The 27378-nt window shown below is 36.6% G+C and overlaps 1 protein-coding gene across 1 annotated transcript in view; it reads left to right on the forward strand.

The window, feature by feature from the left end:
• Positions 1-369: 369 nt before the first annotated feature.
• KCND2 (potassium voltage-gated channel subfamily D member 2) overlaps positions 370-27378 on the forward strand; it is a 499676-nt gene continuing 472667 nt past the window's right edge. Inside the window, exon 1 of the mRNA XM_021699359.1 lies at positions 370-2257. Within this exon, the coding sequence (XP_021555034.1) occupies positions 1143-2257 (1115 nt within the window). The 5' untranslated portion in view covers positions 370-1142. The remainder of the gene's footprint in view (positions 2258-27378) is intronic.

Here is a 27378-nt window from a genome sequence, read left to right on the forward strand (position 1 = left end):
GAGTCCCCTCCGTTCTCGCCTCCCCCGCACCTTTTGAACTTGTTGCTGCTGCTCGGCTCGCCTGCGCCTGGCTTTTGGAAGGTGAAAAGGAGGAGGGAAGCATAGAGGGATGGGGGAAGGGGAAGAAGAGCTCGCTTGAGCTTTATTTATGCTCTCTGAGCGCATCGGATTCGGCTGCTCGGGAGCTGCTTTCTCTGCTTTTCCCTTTCCGGGTGCACGGCGAGGAGAAAGTCTCTATGCCACTCAGCCCCGGCGCGCACTCTGCCAGGTATGTACCGCGAGCGAGGCGCGTTCTGCGCGGAGGCAGATGCTGCTGCTGCCGCCGCCGCGGCGGCGGCTGCCAGCTCCCGGCTTCTGTAACTGTCACACTGCACCTGAGCTGAACTTGAGAAGAGAGTGAAGGGGCGATTGGGCAGACGCTTTTGACAGACACAGGGGGTGCTTGTAGACGTGGGGGAGGAGGATCTGTATTAACGCCCCCCACCGTGCCCACCGCACAGCACCTCCATCTCTGCAAACACGGCCCAAGGAGTAGAGGCGGCGACCGGACTCCCAAAGAGACATGGGGCAGCGGCTGTGACCGCATCTCGGAAGCTACAACAACAGGTCGCCTTTCTGAGACTCCTTTGGCGGGAAGGGCCACTTGGAAAGGGAAGGTTTGAAAGACCTAAAGGGGAAGGTGGAGGGGTTCTCTAAATCATCAAAAGAATACCACTGAGTGACTGCCCTTCGTTTTCTCTATCCTACACGACGCATACTGACCCTACATTATCCAGACTGTGTCAGGGGAGAACTCAGACACCTGTTTGAAGAAATTGCTGCATCTAGAGTCACCTGTGTACTTATCTGTGCCAGGAGTGGCCTGGTTCAACTGCTGGAAGAGGTTTGGTTAGGTTCTGCTGGGCGTGATTATTAGGACATTGTATTTTCTTCTCCTTCCTGCTACAAATTCCTGTGTTGGAGGGAAACTTGCCCTTCTGCGAACTGTGACTTCACCAGGAGCCCTACGCTGGCATATGAGTGATACTTCCGGACCTCATTTCTCAGTGGTATTTTGTTTGACGGGAGGAAGTGAGTGATTGTGGCTACTTTGCCCCGTCGTAGAGGCCTGACTGCCCTTCTTGCCTCCACGTCAAGGAACCATGGCGGCGGGTGTAGCAGCCTGGCTGCCCTTTGCCAGGGCAGCAGCCATTGGGTGGATGCCTGTGGCCTCGGGGCCCATGCCAGCTCCCCCAAGGCAGGAGAGAAAAAGGACTCAAGATGCTCTGATTGTGCTCAATGTGAGTGGCACCCGTTTCCAGACATGGCAGGACACCCTGGAACGCTATCCAGACACTCTGCTGGGCAGTTCTGAGAGGGACTTTTTCTACCATCCGGAGACTCAGCAGTATTTTTTTGACCGTGACCCAGACATCTTCCGCCATATTTTGAATTTCTACCGCACCGGGAAGCTCCACTATCCTCGCCATGAGTGCATCTCTGCTTATGATGAAGAACTGGCCTTCTTTGGCCTCATCCCAGAGATTATTGGCGACTGCTGTTATGAGGAGTACAAGGACCGCAGGCGGGAGAATGCGGAGCGTCTACAGGACGACGCAGATACTGACAACACCGGAGAGAGCACGCTGCCCACTATGACTGCTCGGCAGAGGGTCTGGCGGGCATTTGAGAACCCCCACACCAGCACAATGGCCCTGGTGTTCTACTATGTTACAGGGTTCTTCATTGCTGTCTCAGTCATCGCGAATGTGGTAGAAACAGTGCCGTGCGGGTCTAGCCCCGGGCACATTAAGGAACTGCCTTGTGGGGAGCGGTATGCAGTGGCCTTCTTCTGCTTGGATACAGCCTGCGTCATGATCTTCACAGTTGAGTACTTGCTTCGCCTGGCTGCAGCACCTAGTCGTTACCGTTTTGTGCGTAGTGTCATGAGTATCATCGATGTGGTGGCCATCCTGCCTTATTACATCGGGCTGGTGATGACAGACAATGAGGATGTCAGTGGAGCCTTTGTCACGCTCCGAGTCTTCCGGGTCTTCCGGATCTTTAAGTTTTCCCGCCACTCTCAAGGCCTGCGCATCCTGGGGTACACACTGAAGAGTTGTGCCTCAGAATTGGGCTTCTTGCTCTTCTCGCTCACCATGGCTATCATCATTTTTGCTACAGTCATGTTCTACGCAGAGAAGGGGTCTTCAGCCAGCAAGTTCACCAGCATCCCTGCTGCCTTCTGGTACACCATCGTCACCATGACTACACTAGGGTAGGTGCCATCAAGGGAAAGGGGATGGAGGTTGAGTGTCTGTGAGGTGATTGTGGACCCAGTAAGGTTATCGAATTCAGAGGAAATATCTCTTTTCTAAATGGGTTTACGAAAGCATTTTCCAAATGGTTTTGAGTAACTCTTTCCCTATGAAATGGGTATGACATAGCGATTGAAGTATTTAGGGGATTTGCTAGCAAATGTTGAGTATTGATGCCTGAAAGTGGTAAATACACAAAGAAATTTTAGAATTCCTGAATATGGGAAAGATAATATTTTATATATATATATATCAATACATGAAGATATGATAATGAAAAACATAAATTTGTTGCCCAAATAAAGGTATGAATATGCATAATATGTATTGAAATGCCTCGAGAGTGTTCCAGTGTATTCAAGTGAAAAGTTTTCATGTATACTTGAAGTATTATTTTCATATAAATAGATAGTTTTGTCATTTTTCCTCTAAGAATCATAATTCTTATTTTATAACGTTATAAACATGGATTATAGATATCATTATCCAGGGATTTTATAATATCTATGTACATATTCATATACATGCATTTTCATTTTGGCCAATAAGTCATGCAGTTTTAGAGTATCAGGGCTGGAACTGGTCAACTCTACAAAATGAAGTAGACTGATATTTGCAACATATTTAAGACTATAGGTTCATAGTTTCAAAAAAAAGAAGTCAATGACTATCACTCAGGCAGTCTTTTTTTAGAAACTACAGATCCCATCAGCCAATGGGCCTGTGACCATTGAAAACATGTAGAAGACAGAGTAGTATTTGGTGAGACTGATGGTCACCAGGGACCGATTGTATTATAGAATTTTGTGCACTCTAATTTCCTTCTAGAATTCTTCTGTGTATTCTTTTATTTGGGGGTGATGGTGTTTTGCAACCAATGGGCCATATCCCAGATTAATGTTTTTTTGAAAAATAAATATGAAGCTAGGATTAAGATTTTTTTTTAGATGGTAGAAAAAAGGAAAAGTATGAAATGATTAGTGTTAATCAAACTGCAGAAAAGTAGCACAATTTATATATTATAGGCTCTAATAAAATAAAATGGTTAGAGCCCTTTACTTTTATGAGTTCTTAGGTAAGCTAGGTAGTGATGTTAGTGCCCTTTCTTCAGCTTTATGCTGCTTTTCTTGCATAGTTAATCAGTTCAAAAAGGGTTTGGTAATGCCTGTAGGAAAAAGTTATTCCCAAGGTTGCTTTTTAAAGTTTTGTTTCTCGCTCATTTAATTGTCTTCTTTAAATGACAGTGTGGTTATAAAGTCAACTTCATTGTATTAGCCATATTGTGTTGAACAGAAATTCTCATATCGTCATATGGCCAACTAATGGAGTATTTCATATGTGAAGAATTTTTGGCTAAGTTAATTAGTTAAGAAATTGTGCTAAACTAAAGTACACTACTTGTGATTTTGATTTAGTTTCACATATTTTTTTAAGACCTACTGGTTCATTAAAAAAAATGAATGAGTGAAAATTCATATCCAACTGCTTATATGTCCATTTTATCTTGTTGGTAGTTTGGGGACAAATTTTGAAGGTGTGGTATAGGTGCTTATTTCTTATCAAAGAGAATTTTATATGTGTGTGTGGTTTTGAGTCTTGTCTTTTTGTCATATGAAATCTTTGTTAGGGACAATCGGATAGTGCAAATCGCTATCAGGACTTCAAATCAGAAATACATATGAATAAAAAAGAGAACTCTGTTTTAAGAGGAATTAAAGAAACATTAAAAGGAAATATATATTTTTTTTAATTTGGTGTCAATGGTAGTGTTCTTCATGAAGTATCAGTGAATCATTTTAATTAAATTTTATTAAGTTAATCATTTAATACCATATACTGTATATGAATATCAGTATTATAATGAATGTTGATGAGATGCTAATTTCATCTAGCTAGAAGTTCTATTCTAGACATGAGAAGTTACTATTATTTTAAAATTTGTTTCCTGAAGTGACTTTAATTTTTTTAATTTTATTTTGAAATTTATTTTTGCTTTCAGGAAGAAAAAGAGGAAGTATTAGCTATTAATGATTTTTTTACTATATAAATAAAATATTTATAAGCATCTACTTTTTGAAACGATTTAAGAAGCTGAATCATAATGCCCATGTCAAATCTATGAAATGGATTTAGTTCATGTGTTCTGTATGTAAGTAGTTTAGAAGAATTAAGTATATACACTTTCTCAAAACTTGGAAGCAAAATGGTAGTTACTTTTAAGACTTAAATTTCATTGAAGTTGAGAATTTTAATTTTCAGGAAATTAAGCTAATTAATGATCTGATGGAATATAGCAGTCATACTTTTAAGATGTAGAAATGTTGATGCAATCAAAGTACAATCCATTTATTGAAAAATATATATGAACATTTAAGAAAGTATATGCTTTTATAATATAGCAAAAGTTTCTTAGAAAGACATCTTCAGTTCCTCACCAAAATATAGTTATAATGTATTTTATTTTCCTAGAGAAATAGATTTTTATTTTAAAGATCCTGCCTTTTTGGTGTCTTTGGTTGCATTGTGACTCAACGGTTTTATTTAAGAACAGAAAATATTCAACAAAAGCCATTGCCTCAATTTATTTTTTCACTGTGGTTTTATACTTATAAGCTGAAGTGTCAGCCATAAACTCTGGAAAATATGCAGTAGTTTGAGTTAATAATCAAGCTCTGTCTGCTAGATGACCAAGAATTCCCCGTTACACTTTCTGAGCCCTTTTTACTTGGCTGTTATTTTTAATTGAGCTAATATTCATCAATGAATGATAATAGAAGTGAAAATGGAATCCTAAACAGTGGTTATCAAAAATCTAGCTCATAGGGGCGCCTGGGTGGCTCAGTCGGTTAAGCGACTGCCTTCAGCTCAGGTCATGATCCTGGAGTCCCGGGATCGAGTCCCACATCGGGCTCCCTGCTCGGCGGGGAGCCTGCTTCTCCCTCTGACCCTCCCCCCTCTCATGTGCTCTCTCTCTCATTCTGTCTCAAATAAATAAATAAAATCTTTAAAAAAAAAAAGTTCAGCTATTTAAAAAAAAAATCTAGCTCATATAAACATTATCTACATGGAAAGAAAAGACAAGAGCTTGGTAATTCAGGACTGGCAGAATTATCTACTTCTCAGGTCCTTTTATTTATTTTTTTATTTTTTATTTTTAAAGATTTTATTTATTTATTTGAGAGAGAGAATGAGAGAGAGAGAGCAGGAGAGTGGGGAGGGTCAGAGGGAGAAGCAGACTCCCTGCCGAGCAGGGAGCCCGATGCGGGACTCGATCCCGGGACTCCAGGATCATGACCTGAGCCGAAGGCAGTCGCTCAACCAACTGAGCCACCCAGGCGCCCTCTCAGGTCCTTTTAAACAATGTTCAGTTGGGTTTTGGTCTGAAGAAATGAGCGGGTCTATCTTAGAACTATTGTGTATTCATTTAATCATTTTCGTGCTCCCTGAAATCTCAAACATATCACTACACTATAACTTAACCATGCTTGTTATGTAACTGATTATTTAATTTGCCAGTAAAATTAATGCTTTGAAGTATAATTTTAAGCCTACCCATTTCCTATTAAAGTAAGAAACATTAAAAGCACAGTTTTAAAAAATCTCTGAAAGAAAGAATATCAGAAAGATTTTTTAAACCAGTGTTCAGATTGGGTAGCCATATATATCCGTTCTCCCATTTCATCTTTTCTTTCTCTGCATATTTATTGACCTTCACTGGCCATCAGTACCCTTCTACTCTCCCACCTCCCTCTTTTCCATAATGTGAACTCTAATTGCTTCCTTAAACAGCCCTGGGAGGAAAAGAAACTGGAATTCCTCTTTTGTCCTAATGACCTTTGGCAGATAGCATCCAGGAGTTATTTTTCATTCAGGTGGTAGTACTCAAATTGTGCCAAATTTAGGAAATTTTCAAATGTTTGTCAATAATCAAAAATGATTTTGTAAAAAATCTTTAACAAGTTTACCACTGTACCTCAGGTCCATGACTTGTGAGTTAGAAGCGGTACCAGGTGGCACATTAAATTAGCTATATTATTATTTTTGTGGTCCATCACTTCTTTAATTTTAAAACAGAGTTGTTTTATCAAAGTTTTCAGTATGGGAAAGAAAGCCACTACGTGGCATTTCTGTAAAGTTTATGTTTAAAATGCAACTTTATGGGGCGCCTGGGTGGCTCAGTCGGTTAAGCGTCTGCCTTTGGCTCAGGTCATGATCCCGGGGTCCTGGGATTGAGTCCCACATCGGGCTCCCCACTGAGCAGGGAGCCTTTTTTTCCCTCTGCCTGCCCCTCCCCCTGCTGTGCTCTCTCTCTCTCTGTCAAATAAATAAATAAAATCTTAAAAAAAATGCAACTTTATGATTTTAACTACATACGTTATATTCTGATTTCTAAACAAATTTAGGAAAAAAGAAGTTCATCTGGGGTGCCTGGGTGGCTCAGTTGGTTAAGCGTCTGCCTTTGGCTCGGGTCATGATCCTGGAGTCCCGGGATGGAATCCCGCATCGGGCTCCCTGCTCAGTGGGGAGTCTGCTTCTCCCTCTGACCCTCCCCCCTCTCATGTTCTCTCTCTCTCCCATTCTCTCTCTCTCAAATAAATAAATAAATAAATAAATAAATAAATAAAATCTTTAAAAAAAAAGAAGTCCATCTGTAGTGTCCTATCACCAGAAACAAATATAGTAGAATTACATCTGTGCTCTCAGAAAACTCAGTGTAGTTGTCCATTTATAAGACTCTAAAAAACTAGCTCTATAATATTTCAATTTTAATAGGTTTGATAAATTGCTATTTTAAGAAACAAAAACAAAATAGTTTTTCATCTCAGTATTCCTAACAATGTATCAGTATCAGGGTGTTCTCTTTTTAGAGTGGCATGATTGGAGAAGGATTATATATAAAAAATATCTCACATATATGTCACATATGTTTTATTTTATGTACATACAAATTTTATATATCTCATATACAACATATAAATATATTAAATATGTTACATGTTATATATCTTTTAATACATATGTTACATAACATATATGTTGTTAAATATATATTATTAAAAAGAAGAATGAACTCTTAAATATTTTCCTGGTACCAACCACTATTCTGACGACATGTTGGGAGTAAACTTGCAGAATTATTTACATAGAAACTTTTGGTTTACCCAGTTATTACTCAGGTAGAATTACTTTCCCCTACATCAGCATCTGCACATAAATATTGCTAGCATGTAAATCAAATACATCTTTACAAGGTGGGAAGTAGCAAATGTATCTTTCGGATGAGGAGCCATGCTATGGGTAACACCCACTTTTATTTTTGCATACTGTCATAGTGTGTGTGACTTTTTTTTTTTTTTTTAAGAGAGAGTGCACACCATACGATGGGGCAGGGAGGGGCAGAGGAGAGGGAAGCGAGAATCTCAAGCAGGCTCCATGCCCAGTGCAGAGCCTGACTAGGGGCTGGATCTCACAACCCTGAGATCATGACCTGAGCGGAAATCAAGAGTCAGTTGCTTAACTGACTGAGCCATCCAGGCTCCCCGCAGACTGTGACATATATTTTTATAAAATTCTTTATAGATCATGTTAATTGGTGGGAGTTGAAAATGAACTTTTAAAGAAATGTAGAGAAATGTGATATGCATTACAGGTAACCAAATCTGAACTGTCTTTATTTTGTTTTAGTCATCATTTGAATATAGGTAGTATATGACATGACATACATATGTATTTTTAAAATGTGTGTATTTACCTAGTATTTTCCTTTTTTTTTTAATAAGTATTTACTTGGTTGCCAAGAAGAGGTATGTCAGGAAAAGATAACATGTGTTCCGTCAGCACAGCACACTAGAGTAGGGCTATTTTCTAATTTTCAGTGGATCTGTTATGATATATATATATATATATATATATTTTTTTTCTTTTCAGGATTTCCCTTTACAGGTTAACTTGATCTTATTTTATTTGTATAGTTATTTCATTTAATTCTGATGCCATGTATGTTATATTTGTGTAAACTTTCCTCACAATTATATTCATCTTTGACAATGAGTTAATGAACTTCAGATTTCCTATTACCTAATCTGAATTCCTGTGAAAAGAAATTTAGCTGTTATTTATTTAAAATCCATCATTTTACACATGCAAGACTTTTTGGGGCTTACTGAGAGTGACTTAATTAAACAGCAGCAGCATTTTTTTGTTTGTTTCATGTTTTTACTTATTTTTTTTCTGAGGACCTTAAAACATTATCCAGGAATATGTAATAATAACTAACTGGGGATTACTTCTGATGCTACAGGGATAAGAAAAGGAATACATTCTCTCTTTATTTTATTAGCATAATGCATTTCTCTTCGAGTCCTGTTCTTTGTGACTCACACCGCATTTCTCAGTATCACTGCTAGCTCTGCATTTACTTACCCAGTTACTGGGGTTTAGCCTGATGGTGCCCAACTGACATAATAAAAGCATGTGTTCTTATTCGTGAACTGTTAGGCCATTTGGAAGCAAGCTATATGGTGGTAAGTATTTTACCTGGCCTGATGAAGAACAAAATAAATCAATTATTTTGCTTGGCCTATGAGTTGTTAAAAAATGATAGAGTTTAACTTCTATTTCATTGAAAGAACAGGAATGGTGGAAAGAATATTTACCAGAAAGGAAATATTATTTATCCTTCAGAGCTATAATGATGATTTTACTCCTTTTTTCCCCTCAAATCTTCATATGGTATTGAAAAGAAACCAGGGGTACAACACCATCTCTACATTTCTGTGCACATTGAGACTGTCCCTTGCTTTAGTAGATCCCATTGGAATGTTACCCTTTAGTTTCTTCCTTTGAGAACCAGACTCCAACCATGATCTCCTCCATGAAGCCTTCTCAATCCCATGCCGACATCATGGGATGTTAGGATTTTACTTGACATTAGTAAGTGCTATTTTATATATAAGTTATGGTTTTACTTCTTGCCTTCCTAACTAGATTGAAAGGCTTTTGACGTATGGGTCTATACCTTTTGGGGACTTATCACCTACTAGTTCAGTGCCTACATATAGAAAAATCTATATTAAAGCTTTGCAGACCATGGTACAAGGTGATACCTGCACGCCATGGAGAGCTCCTTAGCTGTGGAACAGTACCATCTCAAAACTGGCAATAATTTACTGATCTTTTGCTTCGTTCAGTGTTAGGAAAAATTGGATTTTATTATTTGAGTATTTTGTCTTTGTAGTACAATCTACCCTTTTTAGACTTGGGAGAACTATGAGACTCCTCCACTCTTTGATCTGTAACTAGTTTTCTTCAAAAGTTAGAATTAATGGCTGTCAATAGCTATTTCCTTAATCAGTTTTCTTCCTGGTGAAGGCTGGTAAATTGCAGAGGCCTTTAGGAAGCATACGGGGATATCTTATAATGCAAATGAATCAGCACAGAAATGTTCTGCCTTGTCTTTCAACCTCAGTTCCCTCAGTAAACATGAGCTGGCACTTTTTTCTTTATCCCAGGCCACTCATTTATGCATAAAATGGAATTGTTTAAAAATAGTGAACTGTTGTCTATAAATGACACATAAGATAAATGTAGCCTATCTGAAAGAAGTTCCTATTTGAAGTGATTAAAAGGCAGGTATACAAAATGTAAACATACATGTAGATACATATCCTGGCATGGTACAGTGCACTTTGCATTGGGAATTTTGACATGTCTGTTATGTAAAGAAGATCTGAATTATAAAAAGTGTGGAGAGAATAGGGAGTGAATTATCAGAAGTTAATAACGAGAAAGAATAACATTGAAAGAGTAGGATGACAGTTGAAATAATGTCAAATAGAATGGGAAGGTTTTGTTCTAAAAGTGAAAGGTCTTGTCTTTTTTGCTCTCATGTGGGCCTGATTCTTCCATTGTCCTCATTGTCTTCACTTTTAAGAATAACAATAATCATGCTTTTGGGAACCCACAGTTTTACCAGTAGCATATACTCTCAGCAAATCAAAATGTGACTCATGGAGTTCATTTCAATTTAACAGACTTTTGTTGATCGTTGACCACAGCAGTAAACAGAACTGCCATTTCCTGACCTTAAGAGCCATGTATTCTAGTGGCAGAGGGAGAATGAAAACCACATAAATATATAATTCCAAGTAGCGGTGGGTGCTACAAACAAAATAAATGGGGTAAGAGTGTATTGTTTTGGATAGGACACAGACAAGACCTTTCCAATGGGAATATTGGAGCTGTTGGCTAACTGAAGGGATGAAATGAGTTCTGTGGCTATCTGGATCAAAAGCTTTAGGTGAAGAGAGAAAAGGAGTACAAAGACCTCAAGGTGAGAGGAGGCTTGGTGTATTCCACTTAAGGCCACTGTAATTAAAGCAAAGAGAGGGAGGGGCTTAGTAGCAAATGCTGTCTGAAAGGTAGTAGGGACAAGATGATGTGGGACATTGTAGACCATAGTAAAGACTTCTGGATTTATTCAAGACATAATGGGGACACATTTGAGAATTATGAGCATGGTAAAGATAGGGTATGATTTTTGTATTAGAATGAGCACAAGCTCTGGAACATTTAACATTTTTTAAATGGTCATTTTAACATTAATTTCTTCACTGTATATAAATCCTCACCGTTAGATTCATTATACTTACCTTAACTTGAAATTTATATCCAGTTATTCATGAGATTTTCCTGAAAAATGGAGTATTTTATAAGAATACATGATTAAAGTATTCCCAGCTGACAAAAATAAAACTAGTTCAAATGAGAAAATGAATTCTACACATTAGCTACAAAGACAAAAAAAGTGTTTCTCAATAGATATGGAGCTATCTGGGAAATGACTGGGGATTATTACTTATTTTGAATATAGATTTGCAGACTTACAGTTGTCAATTCTAATGTTTGTGTTCAAGAAAGTCATATATACTTCGGATTCTACTTAAAGAATTTTCATTCCTTTTTTTTTTCTCTCACTTTGCAGTAGGTACATGTTCCCTGTTCGGGTGTTTGGTTGTTTCTGTGAGTTTGAAAGAAAAAAAGGTTTACATGTCTTTTAAAAGCCAGAGGATATGTATTTTTAAAGCCAAATTAAATTGGAACCATGCATGTAGCAGATGTGTATATGTAATGAAACTTACAGAGGCATTGCTTTGGTAAGAATCACCATGCTGGAGAGTAAAACATAAACATGAATGCATAATTGGAGAGCACTTGGGTTTGGAAGAACAAAAATTGGATTAACAACATAAAAATGCAAAAAAAAAAAATTGTGTATGTGTTTCCCAGATAAGCAACTTGTGAAAATAGTTCCTGACTCTAAGGGAAGTCAGGATCTCACTTTGGCATTCTGTTTCCATTAAAACATCTGTCCTTCATAATTCTGCATCCTACCCAGTACTTTTATCTGGAGACTTGATTTCTGATGATATAAGCTAGGGTTCATGAGGGTCATCACAAAGGAAAAAGTCGCGGTATTCCCTGTCCTTTGCATGTGAAATTGATCATGACAATTACATTGTGATAATTACTAGCCTTTCTTTATTTTGAATGGGGAACTGGTTTCTTTTCATCTTGATGCAGAAATTGAAACTATGTAGCCCTATACCATGTTAATACATTTTGGAAAAAGAAAATCCTTATGCCTATTGTTTTAGATCATACTATGGAACTTTTGTTTCCAATTCTTACCAAATGTGTTTGGGAATGAAAAGTAAACACATATATTTGTATTCTTCTTAACTTAGATCAATCTAGTAATGCACTATTGGACACTATAGTGCATATGGTTAGATGTAATTTTCTGACACTATCGGGTCAGAAAAAAATATCTTATGGACTCTCACAAATGTTTGGTTTCCTGCTTCAGTCTGAAGGTATTAAAATCATGGAATTTTGATTTGCAGGGATCTTTAGAAATCATCTTGTGGAAACTTCTCAGTTTATACTTGAAAAAACTAGGAAACAAAATCACAAAGCTAGTTAGTGGAAGAAAAGCTTGATTTCTAGGGGCTCTTTTGAAGTCTAATGCTCTTTAGGGCACAATTCACTGAAGTCTTTTTTTTCCTCCATATTTCTTTCTCTGTTGTATAACCTATTTTCATCATTAAACAAAATATTACAAACAAAGCAGAACAGTAAAACCAAGTAGTGTACATATATCTAACTAGTTCATAGCCCCCCATTAGATAAAAAGTTATATATATATTCCCCCATTATATAATAAATTATATATATAAAACTATGAACTAATAATGTAGATAAACATATCCATGCAATAAGTCTCATCTTGTCATTCTTCCCTTGGTCATCTGCTACTTGTTAAATCTTTTTGAAATTAAGGGGAATTAATTATTAAATTGACATTTCAGGGCGCCTGGGTGGCTCAGTTGGTTGAGCGACTGCCTTCGGCTCAGGTCATGATCCTGGAGTCCCGGGATCGAGTCCCGCATCGGGCTCCCTGCTCGGCAGGGAGTCTGCTTCTCCCTCTGGCCCTCCCCCCTCTCATGTGCTCTCGCTCATTCTCTCTGTCTCAAATAAATAAATAAAATCTTTAAAAAAAATAATAAAAAATAAATAAATTGAAATTTCAACTCTGAACTTTAATTACCTAAGTTATGATTTTGTTAATTTTAATATCAGTGGTGTTGAAAGCAGGCCATGAAATCAGTGTCAAATCATTTGTTTGACTTGCTTTGGTCTGAAAAATTGGAATTCAAATTTTAGAATATCAGATGCATTCATAATTTGCCCCAGAAAAATTGTGTTGTGTTTTCTTCATTAAGTGAAAAAACATGTTAAGGTTCAAATGAAAGAATATTTTAAAATATTTTTCAATTAAACACCATAACAATGAATGTGTTTTGAGGAGATCGTCTCAAGCTTGTTTCTATAGTACATTTCCACTTCGAAAAACATAAATCCCTGGAATTATTAAAGGGAAAACAACTTCTTTAATTTCCTTGAATTTTTTAAAAAGTTAATATTCTGAAAAAATAGGTAGTAAGCAGATACATCTAGTACTTTGGGAGAAATCTTCAAGATGAAGCCTAATTGATAAATCATAAGAGGACCTTGCATTTCAATAGAATATATTTAAAAGAGCTAAGCCTTTGATACTATATGCTTGAAGAGCTAAGCCAAGATGCATCGCTTTTGTTTTACTCCAGATACACGGAATTTAACTAATTATCATTTTTTTTCATGACACACTTCTATCATTCATTCATTCATAGCCCTCTTTATCATTTTATTTGTTTAATAAATTTTAATAATGCGATATGCAAACTTAATATGCACAGGTGAGAGCCTACCCCCAAACTAAAGCTATATCATTGATATTAACCTACATCTAAACATTAGCACCTCTTTTTCCCATTGTGTCCCACTGTCTTTCTCTACTGGAGATAACCATCATCCTGTATCCTGTATTTATCATTCTTAAAACTATATTTTTAATTGGGAGATTTTGTTAACTTTATGAAAGGCCATCATGTTGCACACAATCTTTTGGGCTCTTGCATGTAATATATCACCAAGGTTCATCCATATTATTGCTATGCATTATAATTCATTTTTTTGCTACTATATATCTTTTTCCATTATGTGATTATTCCACAGTTTATTGAACACCTCTGTCTTTAGTGCCTTTCAGGTTAGTTCTAGGGGTTTTTTTGTTTGTTTGTTTTTTGTTTTTTGGTAGAGTGCTGATATGCAAATTGTTGGCATGTGCAAATGTTTTTCTTCTGTATATAACCTGGAGTGAAATTGGTGGGTCATAGGTATGAATGTTTAACTTTGGGGGATGAAGCCAAATTTTTCCAAAGTTGCTGCATCAATTGATACTTCTGCTAGCCACAAATTAATAAATAAAATTTCAGAAAAGATGATTTCTATGAGGCAGTGGGATGCAATGGGAAGAGGAAGTGCATATGGTTAGATGTAAGTTACTCTGAAGAAATTAAGAATGGTTTTTTTACTGGCATTGTTTTTACCTTGATCTTTTTGAAATGAGCAGGTAATATAATTGTAGCAGTCCTAACTTGCATTGTGTTTAACCCCATTACTTATAGTTGGATTTTTCTTTTTCTTTCAACCTGAAAAGATTTACTCTGGTAAACATTGCATTTATATTTCCACAATGTGAAATATTTTGTTAACTTCAACATTGTGTTTGAACTCAAGGCCAATAAAATGAAAACATCAAACCTGAAAATATCTTGAAAGGCTTCAGTTTACTCATTCATGTGAAATTAAGAATGAGTATTGAAAATGATATTCAGTTGGCTTTCTGACACTTTGTAGTATTTTATAAAATGTTACATGTAACTTTCTACAAATGTGTACAACCAAGAAACTGTTCACATCTTCTCCATTCATATTTTCTAATTTATCACAGTATTACTGCAGTTAGAAAAAACTGCGCTAATTTCAAGGCACCTCATAGACATTTAGAAGGAGATGCATTACTGTGAAACAGGATATATGAGTAAATGTCAAGAGGAAATTACCTCCATTTCAGGAAATTCTTAATTATGGAAATTAAAATGAATATTGTTTCCAGTTCTCCATGGATGACCTTGCATTTTTTTTTAATGTTTGCAATAAAAGGCAAGTGTTTTGAAGAGCATAATTAACTTACAATGTATATATGTTGATCTGTTGTCTTTTTTAAAATATAGCATTTGTGCTTTTGGCTTTAAAAATCACATGAATTTGATACAAAATGTCAGAAGATAACAGTAAATATTCTTATAAAGAAGAAAAGAATATAATTTACAAAATGGCACTCTTTTCTGTGGAAATAAGGCACTTTTTATTCAGGATTGGCACAGTTTTAGAGTAGTAAAAAGTAAAGTGCTATTGATTTCACAGAGAACTTTATTATTTTCATGTGAAGAGTCCAAATACCTTCATAATCACCTAAATGAAAAGTAAGATTATTTCATTTCAGAATTAAAGGGTGTTGTTTTTTCAGTCAAGTAGCAAGTTTTAGCAATGTGCTCTGAAATATACTATTTGAAGCCAAACTGAATAAATTAAGAAGTCATTTTGGACTATTCACATTACTTTTACTTCCATCTCCTTATTATTCTCCACAGTTATACAGTGTCCAGTTTCTGGATCTGTATCTGTTATTTATTTATTTAAAGATTTTATTTATTTATTTGACAGAGAGGGCACACAAGCAGGGAGAACGGCAGGCAGAGGGAGAAGCAGGCTACCCACTGAGCAGGGATTCCCCACTGAGCAGGGATCGCAATGCAGGACTCGATCCCAGACCCTGGGATCGAGCCCCGCATCCGGCTCCTCTCTCAGCGGGGAGCCTTCTTCTCCCTCTCCCTCTGCCTGCCACTCTGTCTACTTGTGCTTTCTCTCTATCTCTCTGTCAAATAAATAAATTAAATCTTAAAAAAAAATGTATAGTGCATATGTATTTTTAAAAAACACAAACACATAGACATCAGTACAAAATGTATAAATATGTAAATAAGTATTATATACATGTTCATAAGTTGATATACACATATAAGTTGATATACACATACTCTCTCCTGTTATTTTTTGGGAGGACACAATATGAACTATTGATGATAATATTTTTAAGAAGTGGGGGAAGGACAATTTTATATTTCATTTTGTACCTTTTTGGATTATTATTTTTTTCCCATTAGCCTACAGAACTTCTGTTAAAAAAGGACTCTCTGGTGATACTTGAGGCCTTTCTCTTCATATTTTTCTTTTTTTTTTTTAAGATTTTATTTATTTATCTGACAGAGAGACAGCGAGAGAAGGAACACAAGCAGGGGGAATGGGAAAGGGAGAAGCAGGCTTCCTGCGGAGCAGGGAGCCCGATGTGGGGCTCGATCCCAGGACCCTGGGATCATGACCTGAGCCGAAGGCAGACGCTTAACGACTGAGCCACCCAGGCGCCCTCTTCATATTTTTCTATGTAAAAATATTACCAGATGTTATTTAAAATTAGATCTCTTCTCCTACAATAACCCTTTTGATGACTCACTCAAAAAGGTCTTAAATATAGAGGGTAATATAATAGAAATGGCCTGGATTTAAATACCAGCTCAATGATGTTGGTCAAGTTACTTAAATTCTGTTTACCTAAGATTCCCCATTTGTAAAATAGGTTAGCAATACCTGCCTCATAGGGCTTTTATGGAAATTAAATGCAAACACGTAAAGTTCTTAAAACATTACCTTCTACAGAGGTGCTACATGAGGGACTATTATTATATTATGATTATTATTAAATATATGATATTAATAATGTTAAATATAGTACATATTTTTTTGCATAAGAAAAAGTAGTAAGGGAGCAGGAGGAAACTTTGGGAGGTGATAAATATGTCTGTGGCCTTGATGACATGATGGTTTCATGGGTGTATACTTATCCCCAAACTCATCAAATTGTAGACATTAAGTATGTATAGCTTGGAAGGAAAGGAAAGGAAAGGAAAAAGGAAAAGAAAAGGAAAGGAAAGGAAAAAGGAAAGGAAGGGAGGGACGAAGGGGGGACAAAGGAGGGAAGGAAGGAAATAAACTAGGAATAGAAGGGGAAAAATCTCTAGTGGGTCACCCAGTAGACAATTAAGCAGGAAATGATCCTTGAAAATGAAGAGATACTGATTGAAGACACACCTTAAGCCCAGAGGTATTTCCTATTTAGAAACTGGAATTTTGAGTCATCCTATAAAACTTTTTGTTGTTGTTGAAAATTCCACATTTAATGAATTTGGGTTACCAAATTACACAAAAACTTTATGTCTCTGGCAAACCTGTTTTGGAATTATATGCTTAATCATTCCTTTCTTATTTTTTTTAACTATGCCAATTTTCAAAGAGGATTTGAAACAATTTGCTGTCAAATGAACCAAAAGATTAAATAAACAAGTGCCAACTATTAAAGATGAAAGGGGAAAACAATTATGTTAAATAAGGCATTAGTGAACATAAAATCAGCTCTGAATTTCCTGGCAGCCAAAGGAAAAAAGGAAAGTGTAGTATGTTTCACAGCTCTATTTATCTAGGAAGGGAAAATATACTTCCTGAGGAGTTTCTTTTTAGAAGAGGTAGAGTCTAAGAAAATCTGGTCAGGTGGATCCTATAAGCTGGTTATTTACCAACATAATGAACAGTGTCTGCACCAATAGTTTCACAAAATATTTAGAACTATTTTTTATTTGGCCTTTTTTATGCAAAGCAAATAATATTATAATAATATAAAGGCATTTTCATAGGAAATATAAATGATGTGATCAAAATATGTAACTTTCAGGTAATAAGATTCATATGGAGAGGTCAGCAAATTCTGAGTGATGTTTCTCTCTGTTTGGACTGAAAGTCACCAGAATTAGGATCACCTGGGACACTTACTAAAAATGCATATTCTTGGTGTTCACCTAAAACAATTTAAATACTCTCTGGAGATAGGAACCATGACGGCTGCATTTTTACTTCTCACCTCAAATTTTAAGAACCACGGATCTGGAAGAATATATCTTGAGCCTATCTCTACTGTTATCATCCTGGAATATTACTGACCTTGAGCTGGAATTTTGAAATGAGGTAAAAACAAACCATGTAAAATAATGATCCAGACAAAGTAGCTAAAGTGATCGTTTTCAGTATGACTTAATGAATGTGTATAGAGAGAAACATAGGTAGAAATTCAACAGTTTTGAATATAGGTGATAACCTGATTGATTCTTTATTACAAAAGCCCTATTTTGTCCTGTGCTATGAAATAAAGTTTCATGGACAATAGCCATTAGTACTAGTATTCTGGAGAGCAACTGGAATAAAGAAGACGCAGCTGCTTCCTTCGGGGAATTTAGGGTTTTACATTTTTAAAGTTATTGATTTCTTAACTGTCAGGGATGGGTGGGTTGAGCTTTCCTTAGTGGAGGCCCAAGTTAACTGACCAGTTGGTCTTAATGAAAGTAAAGAATGTGGGGTCTTGGTTCAGAGCCCCAGAAGAAGGGGAGAGCTTATGAGGAGCAACACAGCACCATGCATGACGATAGTCTAAATCTCATGAGACAAAAATTTTCTTTGGGTAAATATTTTTTCTCCTTTTTTTCCCCCTCTTTTTTTCTTCTATATAAACAAAGTTGATTTGAAAGGATTTACTTTCCAAAGAGATAATTTTTAATCACATGTTAGAGATTTGAACCGTGAAGATCTAAAGATAGAAAACAAATTACTGATGGATTCTTAGATCATAATGGAGAATAAAAAGAGGTTTTATGTAAAAATCTACTGAATGGCTGATTTGATGTTGAGCTTTTTAATTGGCTTTTCATGATGTTAGCCTGTCCAAAATGACTTTGTGTTCTTTCCTGGTAGATATAGGGAAGTATACAATAAGGTCTAGGTGTGGAGAGAACGATCTTGTGAAAGATCTGTTGAAGATCAACATGGCCAGGGATTGATGTTCGCTTCCTGTCTTGGAGGATGCTATCTTATTAGCTGTGGTTACGGGATTTCTGGTTATCAACATTGATAAAAAAAAGGAAACCTATAGTCAAAAGTTGTGATTCAATTATAAAAGTTCTGATGAATATAATCTTATTCAAACTCAAATGTTGCTTAGTGTTGAGATCAGGAGGTCTGACGTGACATTTGAAATCTTGGATGGAGAAATGTGTAAGGAGATAATCTGACTCTTACAGTGGGGCAGGGAAAGTCTACATTGATTGGGCCCCTAATCTGTGGCAGGCACCATCCTTATAGACATAAACAGTATTATTTTTTCCTACCATGTATTGACTGCCCCACTTGCTTTACCGTATTTTGATTCCTACTGGTAGGAGATAAATGAAAATATGCAAAATAATAACTCAATAAAATGGAAAACATGAAATCAAAATTAGTAAAAGCACATTTAAGTTCAAACAGCTGGAACTAACATTAAAAAATCAGGCAAACTTTTAGCTCAAATAAGAAGCTGGAACCAAAACAATAGAACATGTTCTGAGAAGCAAATCTGAATTTTGACATAGGAAGTTCTTCTGGGAGAATACCAGAAAAGATCCAACAAAAAATTAATGTCCCTGATCCGGTATCCCAGTAAAAGGACCTTATGCTTATGCCCTGAGCCACAAGATAAGTAAGTCCTCTTCCTGCAGAAAAGCTCAGTGGATCGGCCTAGAGCAGCTACTGTCCTTTCCCTGTGCCTTAGGTCAGACAATGACGTCAGCCAAGTATCACACAGCCCTGCTTCCAAGTGCTGACCTGCTAGTGGAATCTCAAATATGGAGAACACATGTTTTTAACTTTTAATCCAAGATACATTTTAATTGGGTCTATAATTCTTGTCCACCTGTATTTTATTTTATTTTGAGAGAGAGAGAGAGAGCAAGCACACACACATGCTGGGGAGGGAGGAGGAGAGGGAGAGAGAAAATCTCAAGCAGGTTCCATGCTGAGCCCAAAGCCCCACCTGGGGCTCCATTTCATGACCTTGAGATCATGATCTGAGCTGAAACACCCCTCGCCTTTATTTTAGTTGATTTAAGAGGAAACGGTTTTACTGAAGAGCTAGGCATACAATAACAAAAAAATCATTTGTTTCTACACTCTCATTGTATTTCTGTTTATTTATAGTATCTCTAGAAACCAAATAAGGAAAAAAAAATTCCATGGATCTATAATGCCCTAACTGTAGACTTACGGTGCCTCAATATGCCTGCTGACAAAAGTTCTCTCTTCAAAGAACCTCAGACTTGAGTTGAAATCTCCCCGACAGGTTTTGTAACAATGGCTAGAACATTGCTTTGTGGATCACAGATACTGAATAAAGATTTTTTTTTTTAATCTTTTTACTGTGGAGTTAAAGGTCCAATTCATTTTGGGAACTTAACATCACTCATAATACAGTTGACCCTTGAACTGTGTGGGGTGTAGGGGTGCTGATGCCCCCCATGCACAGTCAAATATCTGCAGGTGACTTTTGACTCCCCCAAAACTTAACTACCAATAGCCTATTGTTGAAAGCCTTACTGGTAACATAGACAATCTATTAATGCATATTTTGTTGTGTTTTTTTATTATTATTTTTTATTCTTATGTTAATCCCCATACATAAACATCATTAGTTTTAGATGTAGTGTTCCATGATTCATTGTTTGTGCATAACACCCAGTGCTCCATGCAGAATGTGCCCTCCTCAATACCCATCACCAGGATAACCCATCCTCCCACCCCCCTCCCCTCTAGAACCCTCAGTTTGTTTTTCAGAGTCCATCGTCTCTCATGGTTCGTCTACCCCTCCGATTTCCCCCCCTTCATTCTTCCCCTCCTGCTACCTTCTTCTTCTTCTTTTTTTTTTTCCTTAACATATATTGCATTATTTGTTTCAGAGGTACAGATCTGAGATTCAACAGTCTTGCACAATTCACAGCGCTTACCAGAGCACATACCCTCTCCAGTGTCTATCACCCAGTCACCCCATCCCTCCCACCCCACCCCCCACTCCAGCAACCCTCAGTTTATTTCCTGCAATTAAGAATTCCTCATATCACTGAGGTCATATGATACATGTCTTTCTCTGTTTGACTTATTTCGCTCAACATAATACCCTCCAGTTCCATCCACGTCGTTGCAAATGGCAAGATCTCATTCCTTTTGATGGCTGCATAATATTCCATTGTATATATATACCACATCTTTATCCATTCATCTGTCGATGGACATCTTGGCTCTTTCCACAATTTGGCTATTGTGGACATTGCTGCTATAAACATCAGGGTGCACGTACCCTTTCAGATCCCTACTTTTGTATCTTTGGGGTAAATACCCAGTAGTGCAATTGCTGGATCATATGGTAGCTCTATTTTCAACTTTTTGAGGAACCTCCATACTGTTTTCCAGAGTGGCTGCACCAGCTTGCATTCCCACCAACAGTGTAGGAGGGTTCCCCTTTCTCTGCATCCCCACCATCTGTCATTTCCTGACTTGTTAATTTTAGCCATTCTGACTGGTGTGAGGTAACATAGACAATCTATTAATGCATATTTTGTACATTCTTCTTATTATATACTATATTCTTATAATAAAGTAAGCTAGAGAAAAAAATGTTTTTAAAGAAGTCATAAGAAGGAGAAAATACATTTAAAATACTGTATTTATCAAAGAAAATATGCATGTCAGTGGACTTGTGCAGTTCAAACCCGTGTTGTTCAAGAGTCACCTGTACTTTCTAGCTGCTTCTCTCTCAACTACACATCCTGGGACACACAAGTAGCTATATACAGAAGTAAAATTTCCGGGCGCCTGGGTGGCTCAGTTGGTTAAGCGACTGCCTTCGGCTCGGGTCATGATCCCGGAGTCCCGGGATCGAGTCCTGCATCGGGCTCCCTGCTCAGCAGGGAGTCTGCTTCTCCCTCTGACCCTCTTCCCTCTCATGCTCTCTGTCTCTCATTCTCTCTCTCTCAAATAAATAAATAAAATCTTAAAAAAATAAAATAAAATAAGAAGTAAAATTTCCACAGGTGCAATGTCTTCAGCTCTACATACATTAAAAAAATTATACATGAAATAAATTTCTAGGGTTTTGACACTTTTTTAATGCGCTGATTGATTCCTCTATAAAACTGTTTTCCAAATCCTTATTCATTTTCCTTAACCTTCGAAAGAATTCCCCTACATTTCTGCACTATTTCTCTCATCTCTATGCTGTTGGCTCATAGCTATACATATCTACCCTGGGCCATTCTTCTGAGCTTCAGACAATAATTTCCAGATTTATGCCATCAAGAAATATTATGCCCTTAGCTTTTATAGACAATCAGCATAAGTAATGGCCATATAGAGCATATTTCTAAATCTAATGCAAAACCATTCAACATAGAGTATTGTCTAGCTGGCACATTATTTACCATCCCATATTATTAAGAGCTATGAAAATATAAATATATATCTATTTTTTTTCTTGTATGCTAACTCTGTTAGAATTTGGATGTTTCCGGTGTGACTGATGAGAAAAATTCTCAGGCATGTCCAGGGTCACCAGTAACGGGTGCCATGACCAATTAGTGATGACAGCCATAGTAGGGAATAGAGGAAAGTTTCCTTACCTGGCATAAGCAAAGTCTCAGTGGCAGAAAAATGCAGAGCATATTCTGGGCACAGTGTGTAGATTCATTTGGCACTAAAATGTCTGTTGAATGTTGACTGAACAAAAATCTGGGATCACTTGTCACTTTTTGAATCTTAATAAATTCTGCTGTGAATGGGTTTGAAAGTAATCATTGTAACATAAATAATAATGCCTTCACTTATCAGTTATGTTTGTTCTCATATGTACTTATGTGTTTTGACTCTCATAAGTGATCAATAAATATCCATGGAATGCATGAAACAATAAATTACAAATGTCTTTCTGAGCACATAAAAATTTGAGTTATATTTATGAAATGGGAGAAACACTTTTAGCAGGAGGATGGAGCAGAGATTGAATTAGATGACACTTGAATCTTTTATGGTCTTAACCCTTGAGACCCCCAAATAATCTGTGACATGACATATTACTTCAGCTTGCTATAATACAGCTCTCTGTAACTCTCTCTCACCATCACTGGAAGATTGGTATTTATTAATAATCTGTGAAATTGATGTACACTAGGTTTTGCCTACAGTCTAACATACCAGAACACTGTTGTTTAACAGAAACAAATATGATGCCCAGAAACACAGAGAAACAAATGTACAGTCATATACAAAACCTAGCAAGTAAACACAGAATCCAGATTTCACTTAACTCAATGTATTGACTGTTCCTATGTGCCAGAAAATATACTTGGCACTATGAAGGAAAGATATAAGTACGAGAGAATAAGTTCTGCAAAGCTGGGATTTTAAATCCTGGCTCTTCTCACTGACTGACTCTGCAGAGCCTGGATGCAATGTAAAAATATATTTGTGTTTGTGTGATATAAAATGTGTGAGGAACTTCTTAATGCTTTGAAATGAGCGATCGTTTGCCTGAGTTGGAAAGAACAAAAGTCAGCCATCAATTCTTGTAGTCAGGTTAGAGTCTGTGGAGTATATGAAATTGCCAGGATATTTGAACATGGATTTTGTCCTATCAATGCCTCCCTTCCTCTTTTTAGGGCTGTCCTGATAAACGGGAAAGAATGGCTAGGATGCATGCAAGCTCACCTTTTTTTTTTTTTTTTTACCCTTTTAAGTATGAATTTTTGTTTTTTATTTATTTTGTTTTTAATTTTTTATTTAGATTCATGCAGGTAAGCTAACTTTTGAGCTGATTTCTATGTGTTGTTTTCTTTTAATTTTTTTTGTTGGTAAAACATAATCAGTGTTTGCTTTTTTCCAAATAGTTTAAGATCGCCTATACCCATCATAGTTTTAAACGATGCACAACATAGATGGATAAATAATGCGGTATTACTATTGAGAATATTACATTTGCTCTCTAATATAAATATGTTGTTCCAGAGGTAATTACACTGAAACAGATTAAATGGGTCTTTATTGTAAATGTTCTAGTTATATTTTGGGGTTTTTTGTTTAAGATTTTATTTTTAAGTAATCTCTACACCCAACATGGGGCTCAAACTACCAACCCAGAGATCAAGAGTTGCATGCTCTACCGACTGAGCCAGCCAGGTGTCCCTGTTGTAATTAGTTGTATTTTGAAAAACACATTTCTATGACAAGAAAGCAATTAATTTAAATGTTACTTCTCGATTTTCTTAGTGCCTCTGCTTTGTCCTAATTAATTTCCACTCATGAGCAATGGTATCCAAATCCCTTTTGATTTCATCTTCATTGTTTAAGCCATTATAATTCATGATGCCTACATAAATTTAGTGGCATGCTCACAGACACAGACATTTAGGTAGAATTTTTCAGAGTAGTTCTTTCTTCTTCAAGAACCATAGAATCTTGAAACTAACAGTTTTCCTGTAGGTCACCTAGTTCACACTTCCACCAGTTGAAAGACTCTCTAGTATATTCTGTACATTTATATGGCCTTCTATGAATTTTTTGAATATTCTGTGTAATTGTAAGTTTAAGGCAACCCGTTTCTTTGCAGCAGGACTCAAATTTTCGGCAAGTTTTTTAAAAATTGTGCTGACATGGACACCTTCCTCTATCACCGATTTATCCAAACTAGGTTTAAGAGATTGAACAGAATGAGTTTTCTTTTTCACATTCTTTCTAGGGCTGTCCTTGAAGAGAGGTATCATGTCCCTCCTTATAGGCTTTTCTCTACTGGGGTGAACTTCCCTAAGTCTTTCAAATGTTGCTATGTGTTTTCTGGACCCCTCTCATTGCCTTGATCTCAAATCCTCTGAAGTTGATCTGACTGGAAGAAAGTACATTGAGATCATGACCCGCCACGACACTAACACTGTGTATCTCTGAATGGTGCCTAAATGCAATGACTTGTATTGATCTTGTGGTAAAATAACAGGTCTTTTATTTTTACTGGAAATGCTTTAAGACCATTATGTTCTTCTCTTTACTTATAGTATTTACTACTTAAGGATAAATTCTACCAGATTTTTAAAATCTTCATTAAATTTCATTCTATGAGCTAATAAAAATGCATTGTTTGAGTGTTACCTAGCTACATGGCTCCAACTTCTCCATGAGTCTGTTTAATTGTGTTATAAAAATGAAACAGAACACACAATAGATGATGTTCTTCTGGAAAAGCTATAAAGGAGTCCATTCATCAATGGAAGTGTTCATCTAGATCATTGTACCCGAAAGCATCTATCTAGACATTTAAAATCCAGTAGATGAGGGAGACGAGAAAGAAAGAGTATATTAACAATTGTCCCCGCACCCATGGGATATTCTGGTTCTGTCTGACCAGAGGCTGAGGTTCATTCAGCTTTCTGATCATTTTTCCCTTCAGTCTCAAGGAGGATCATCAATAATGAGCCTATTAAGACAACTGGGATGGATTGAGGAAAAGGGTCAGACACATGCAGCTTTCCTGTTCCTTCTTATTTGATCTAATTCATTCCAAGGGATGAAGTGACAATCATCATCATCATCATCATCATGGACAGAAGCTCCCATTTAATGAGTAATTAGCCTGGGTCAGGCCCTGTGCTCAGCTCTGCTTTACATATATTATTTCTCATCACATGTGATTCTACAACATAAGGCATTGCTTGTATTTCATAAGTAAGCGAAAGGTGACTTAAAAAGAACTGATGTCAGTTCTGTTTGTCTCCAAAACATGTACACTGTCCATAGAAGCATTTAGGCTCAGAGATTATATTTGCCAAATAATTAGTAGTAGGACTGTAACTGTCTTTCTGGAGGTAGAAGTGCTATAGGAAAGGCTTAGTTCAAAGTGTGTCGGGACCAGCAACAACAAAACTGAATTTTCTACTCTTGAAGTATATTTACCAAGACTGTTACAACAGAGTATTCTAGTCATGTGTTGGTTTGTGATTTGCAGGTTTCCTAACTGAAGTCACTCAAGATGAAACACAGTCCTCAACACAGCCATTCTAAGAATAGTGTAGTGAAAAGGTGGGTAGGTGGTGGGGCCCTGTTTATTTTATCTTATTGCAGGAGGAAAAAATTCTGTAGCATGTTTTCTAACATCTTCTATATAAAGTTATCATCTAAGCATATTTGGATAAAATACACAATGATTCCAGAGAGGATTGATTTTGTCACTACTTTAGAAATAGACTTTATATTGAATACAAGGAGAGTTAGTTGTAGACTCTTACCTGACTTGCTTACTGGAAAGTCACGTCAGCAATGATGGACATATATTAAGTCAGAAGCTGAGACCAGCTTACCCTTGATACAGAGACAAGAAATATTTTTAACAATCTTCATCTTTTTTTCTTCCTGGAAGTAATTTTTTCTATTGTATTATCTCTCATTTATAAAATCACTAGATCTTATTATAATTAGTACCCTATAAAGTAAAAAGGTATGATTACAAAATACTTATATAGACATTTTCATCTAACTTAAAATTTGGGCAGAACATGCACATAGGTTATAGTTTCGGCTCAGGTGGTGATCTCAGGGTCGTGAGATAGAGCTCTGCATCGGGCTCTGTGCTCAGCGCAGGGTCTGCTTGGGTTTCTCTCTCCTTCTCCCTCTGCCTCTGTCCCCACTCTCTCTCTCTCTCTCAAATAAAGAAATCTTAAGAAAAAAAGAAAAAAAATGGTGCCTGAGTTCACTAAAAATTAATTAGGACTTGACTAAAAATCATTCCTGTAATGAAATAATATTTTATTTTTATTTTTTATGAAGTAATTTTTTAATCATTAATGTGGCAAAGATTTGCAAGAAAAATATGCTTGTTAAGTAAACACTCAGGCCTATCATACATTTAATTTATCTAAGTTTCTACTACATACATATCATAGATCTGTACATAGATACATATACACACAAATACATACAAAATATATTTGAAAAATATCTATTCATTTTGTCCTCTCTCTCTCCTATATTATAAACTCTTGAGATCAAGACCTGTATCTAACTTAATTTGATCTAATACTCTGGGCATTGAATACATTATTTTGCTGACTTTTATGTTGGTTTGATAAAAATATTCAGTATTCTATTTGTAAAGGGAAATTATCTTGGCTTGGAGATAATGATTTTCAATATGTATCACTAAGGATTCATACTGATGGCAAGGAAGCAAACTCAATAAAACATCAGTTTAGTTCAGCTTTGGCTGCAAGAATATTATAATGTTCTGTTTCAGTAGCTATTAGAAAATATCAAGATTCTTTTCTTTCATTTATTCAGCAAATATTTGAGTACCTACTCTAGGCATGCTCTTGCTAAGTGTTAAGGATACAAATTAATGAGGCAGAGTTTCTGCCTTCAAGGCATATGCCATAGGGTAGTCTCACACACACCCATGCACACGCGCGCACACACACACACACACATACACATAAAATTCTACCTTGAAGTGAAAGGAGTACAGTAATAAAGTTATACCAGGGAATTATGGAAACCCTGAAGAAGGACGCCTAATCTAGGTGGGCGTCTCATAAAACGCTTGCTGATAGTGAGTCTTGAATGAAATATTTAA

The sequence above is a fragment of the Neomonachus schauinslandi genome, chromosome 12 (assembly GCF_002201575.2).
Source record: "Neomonachus schauinslandi chromosome 12, ASM220157v2, whole genome shotgun sequence".
In the NCBI taxonomy this organism is placed as follows: domain Eukaryota; kingdom Metazoa; phylum Chordata; class Mammalia; order Carnivora; family Phocidae; genus Neomonachus; species Neomonachus schauinslandi.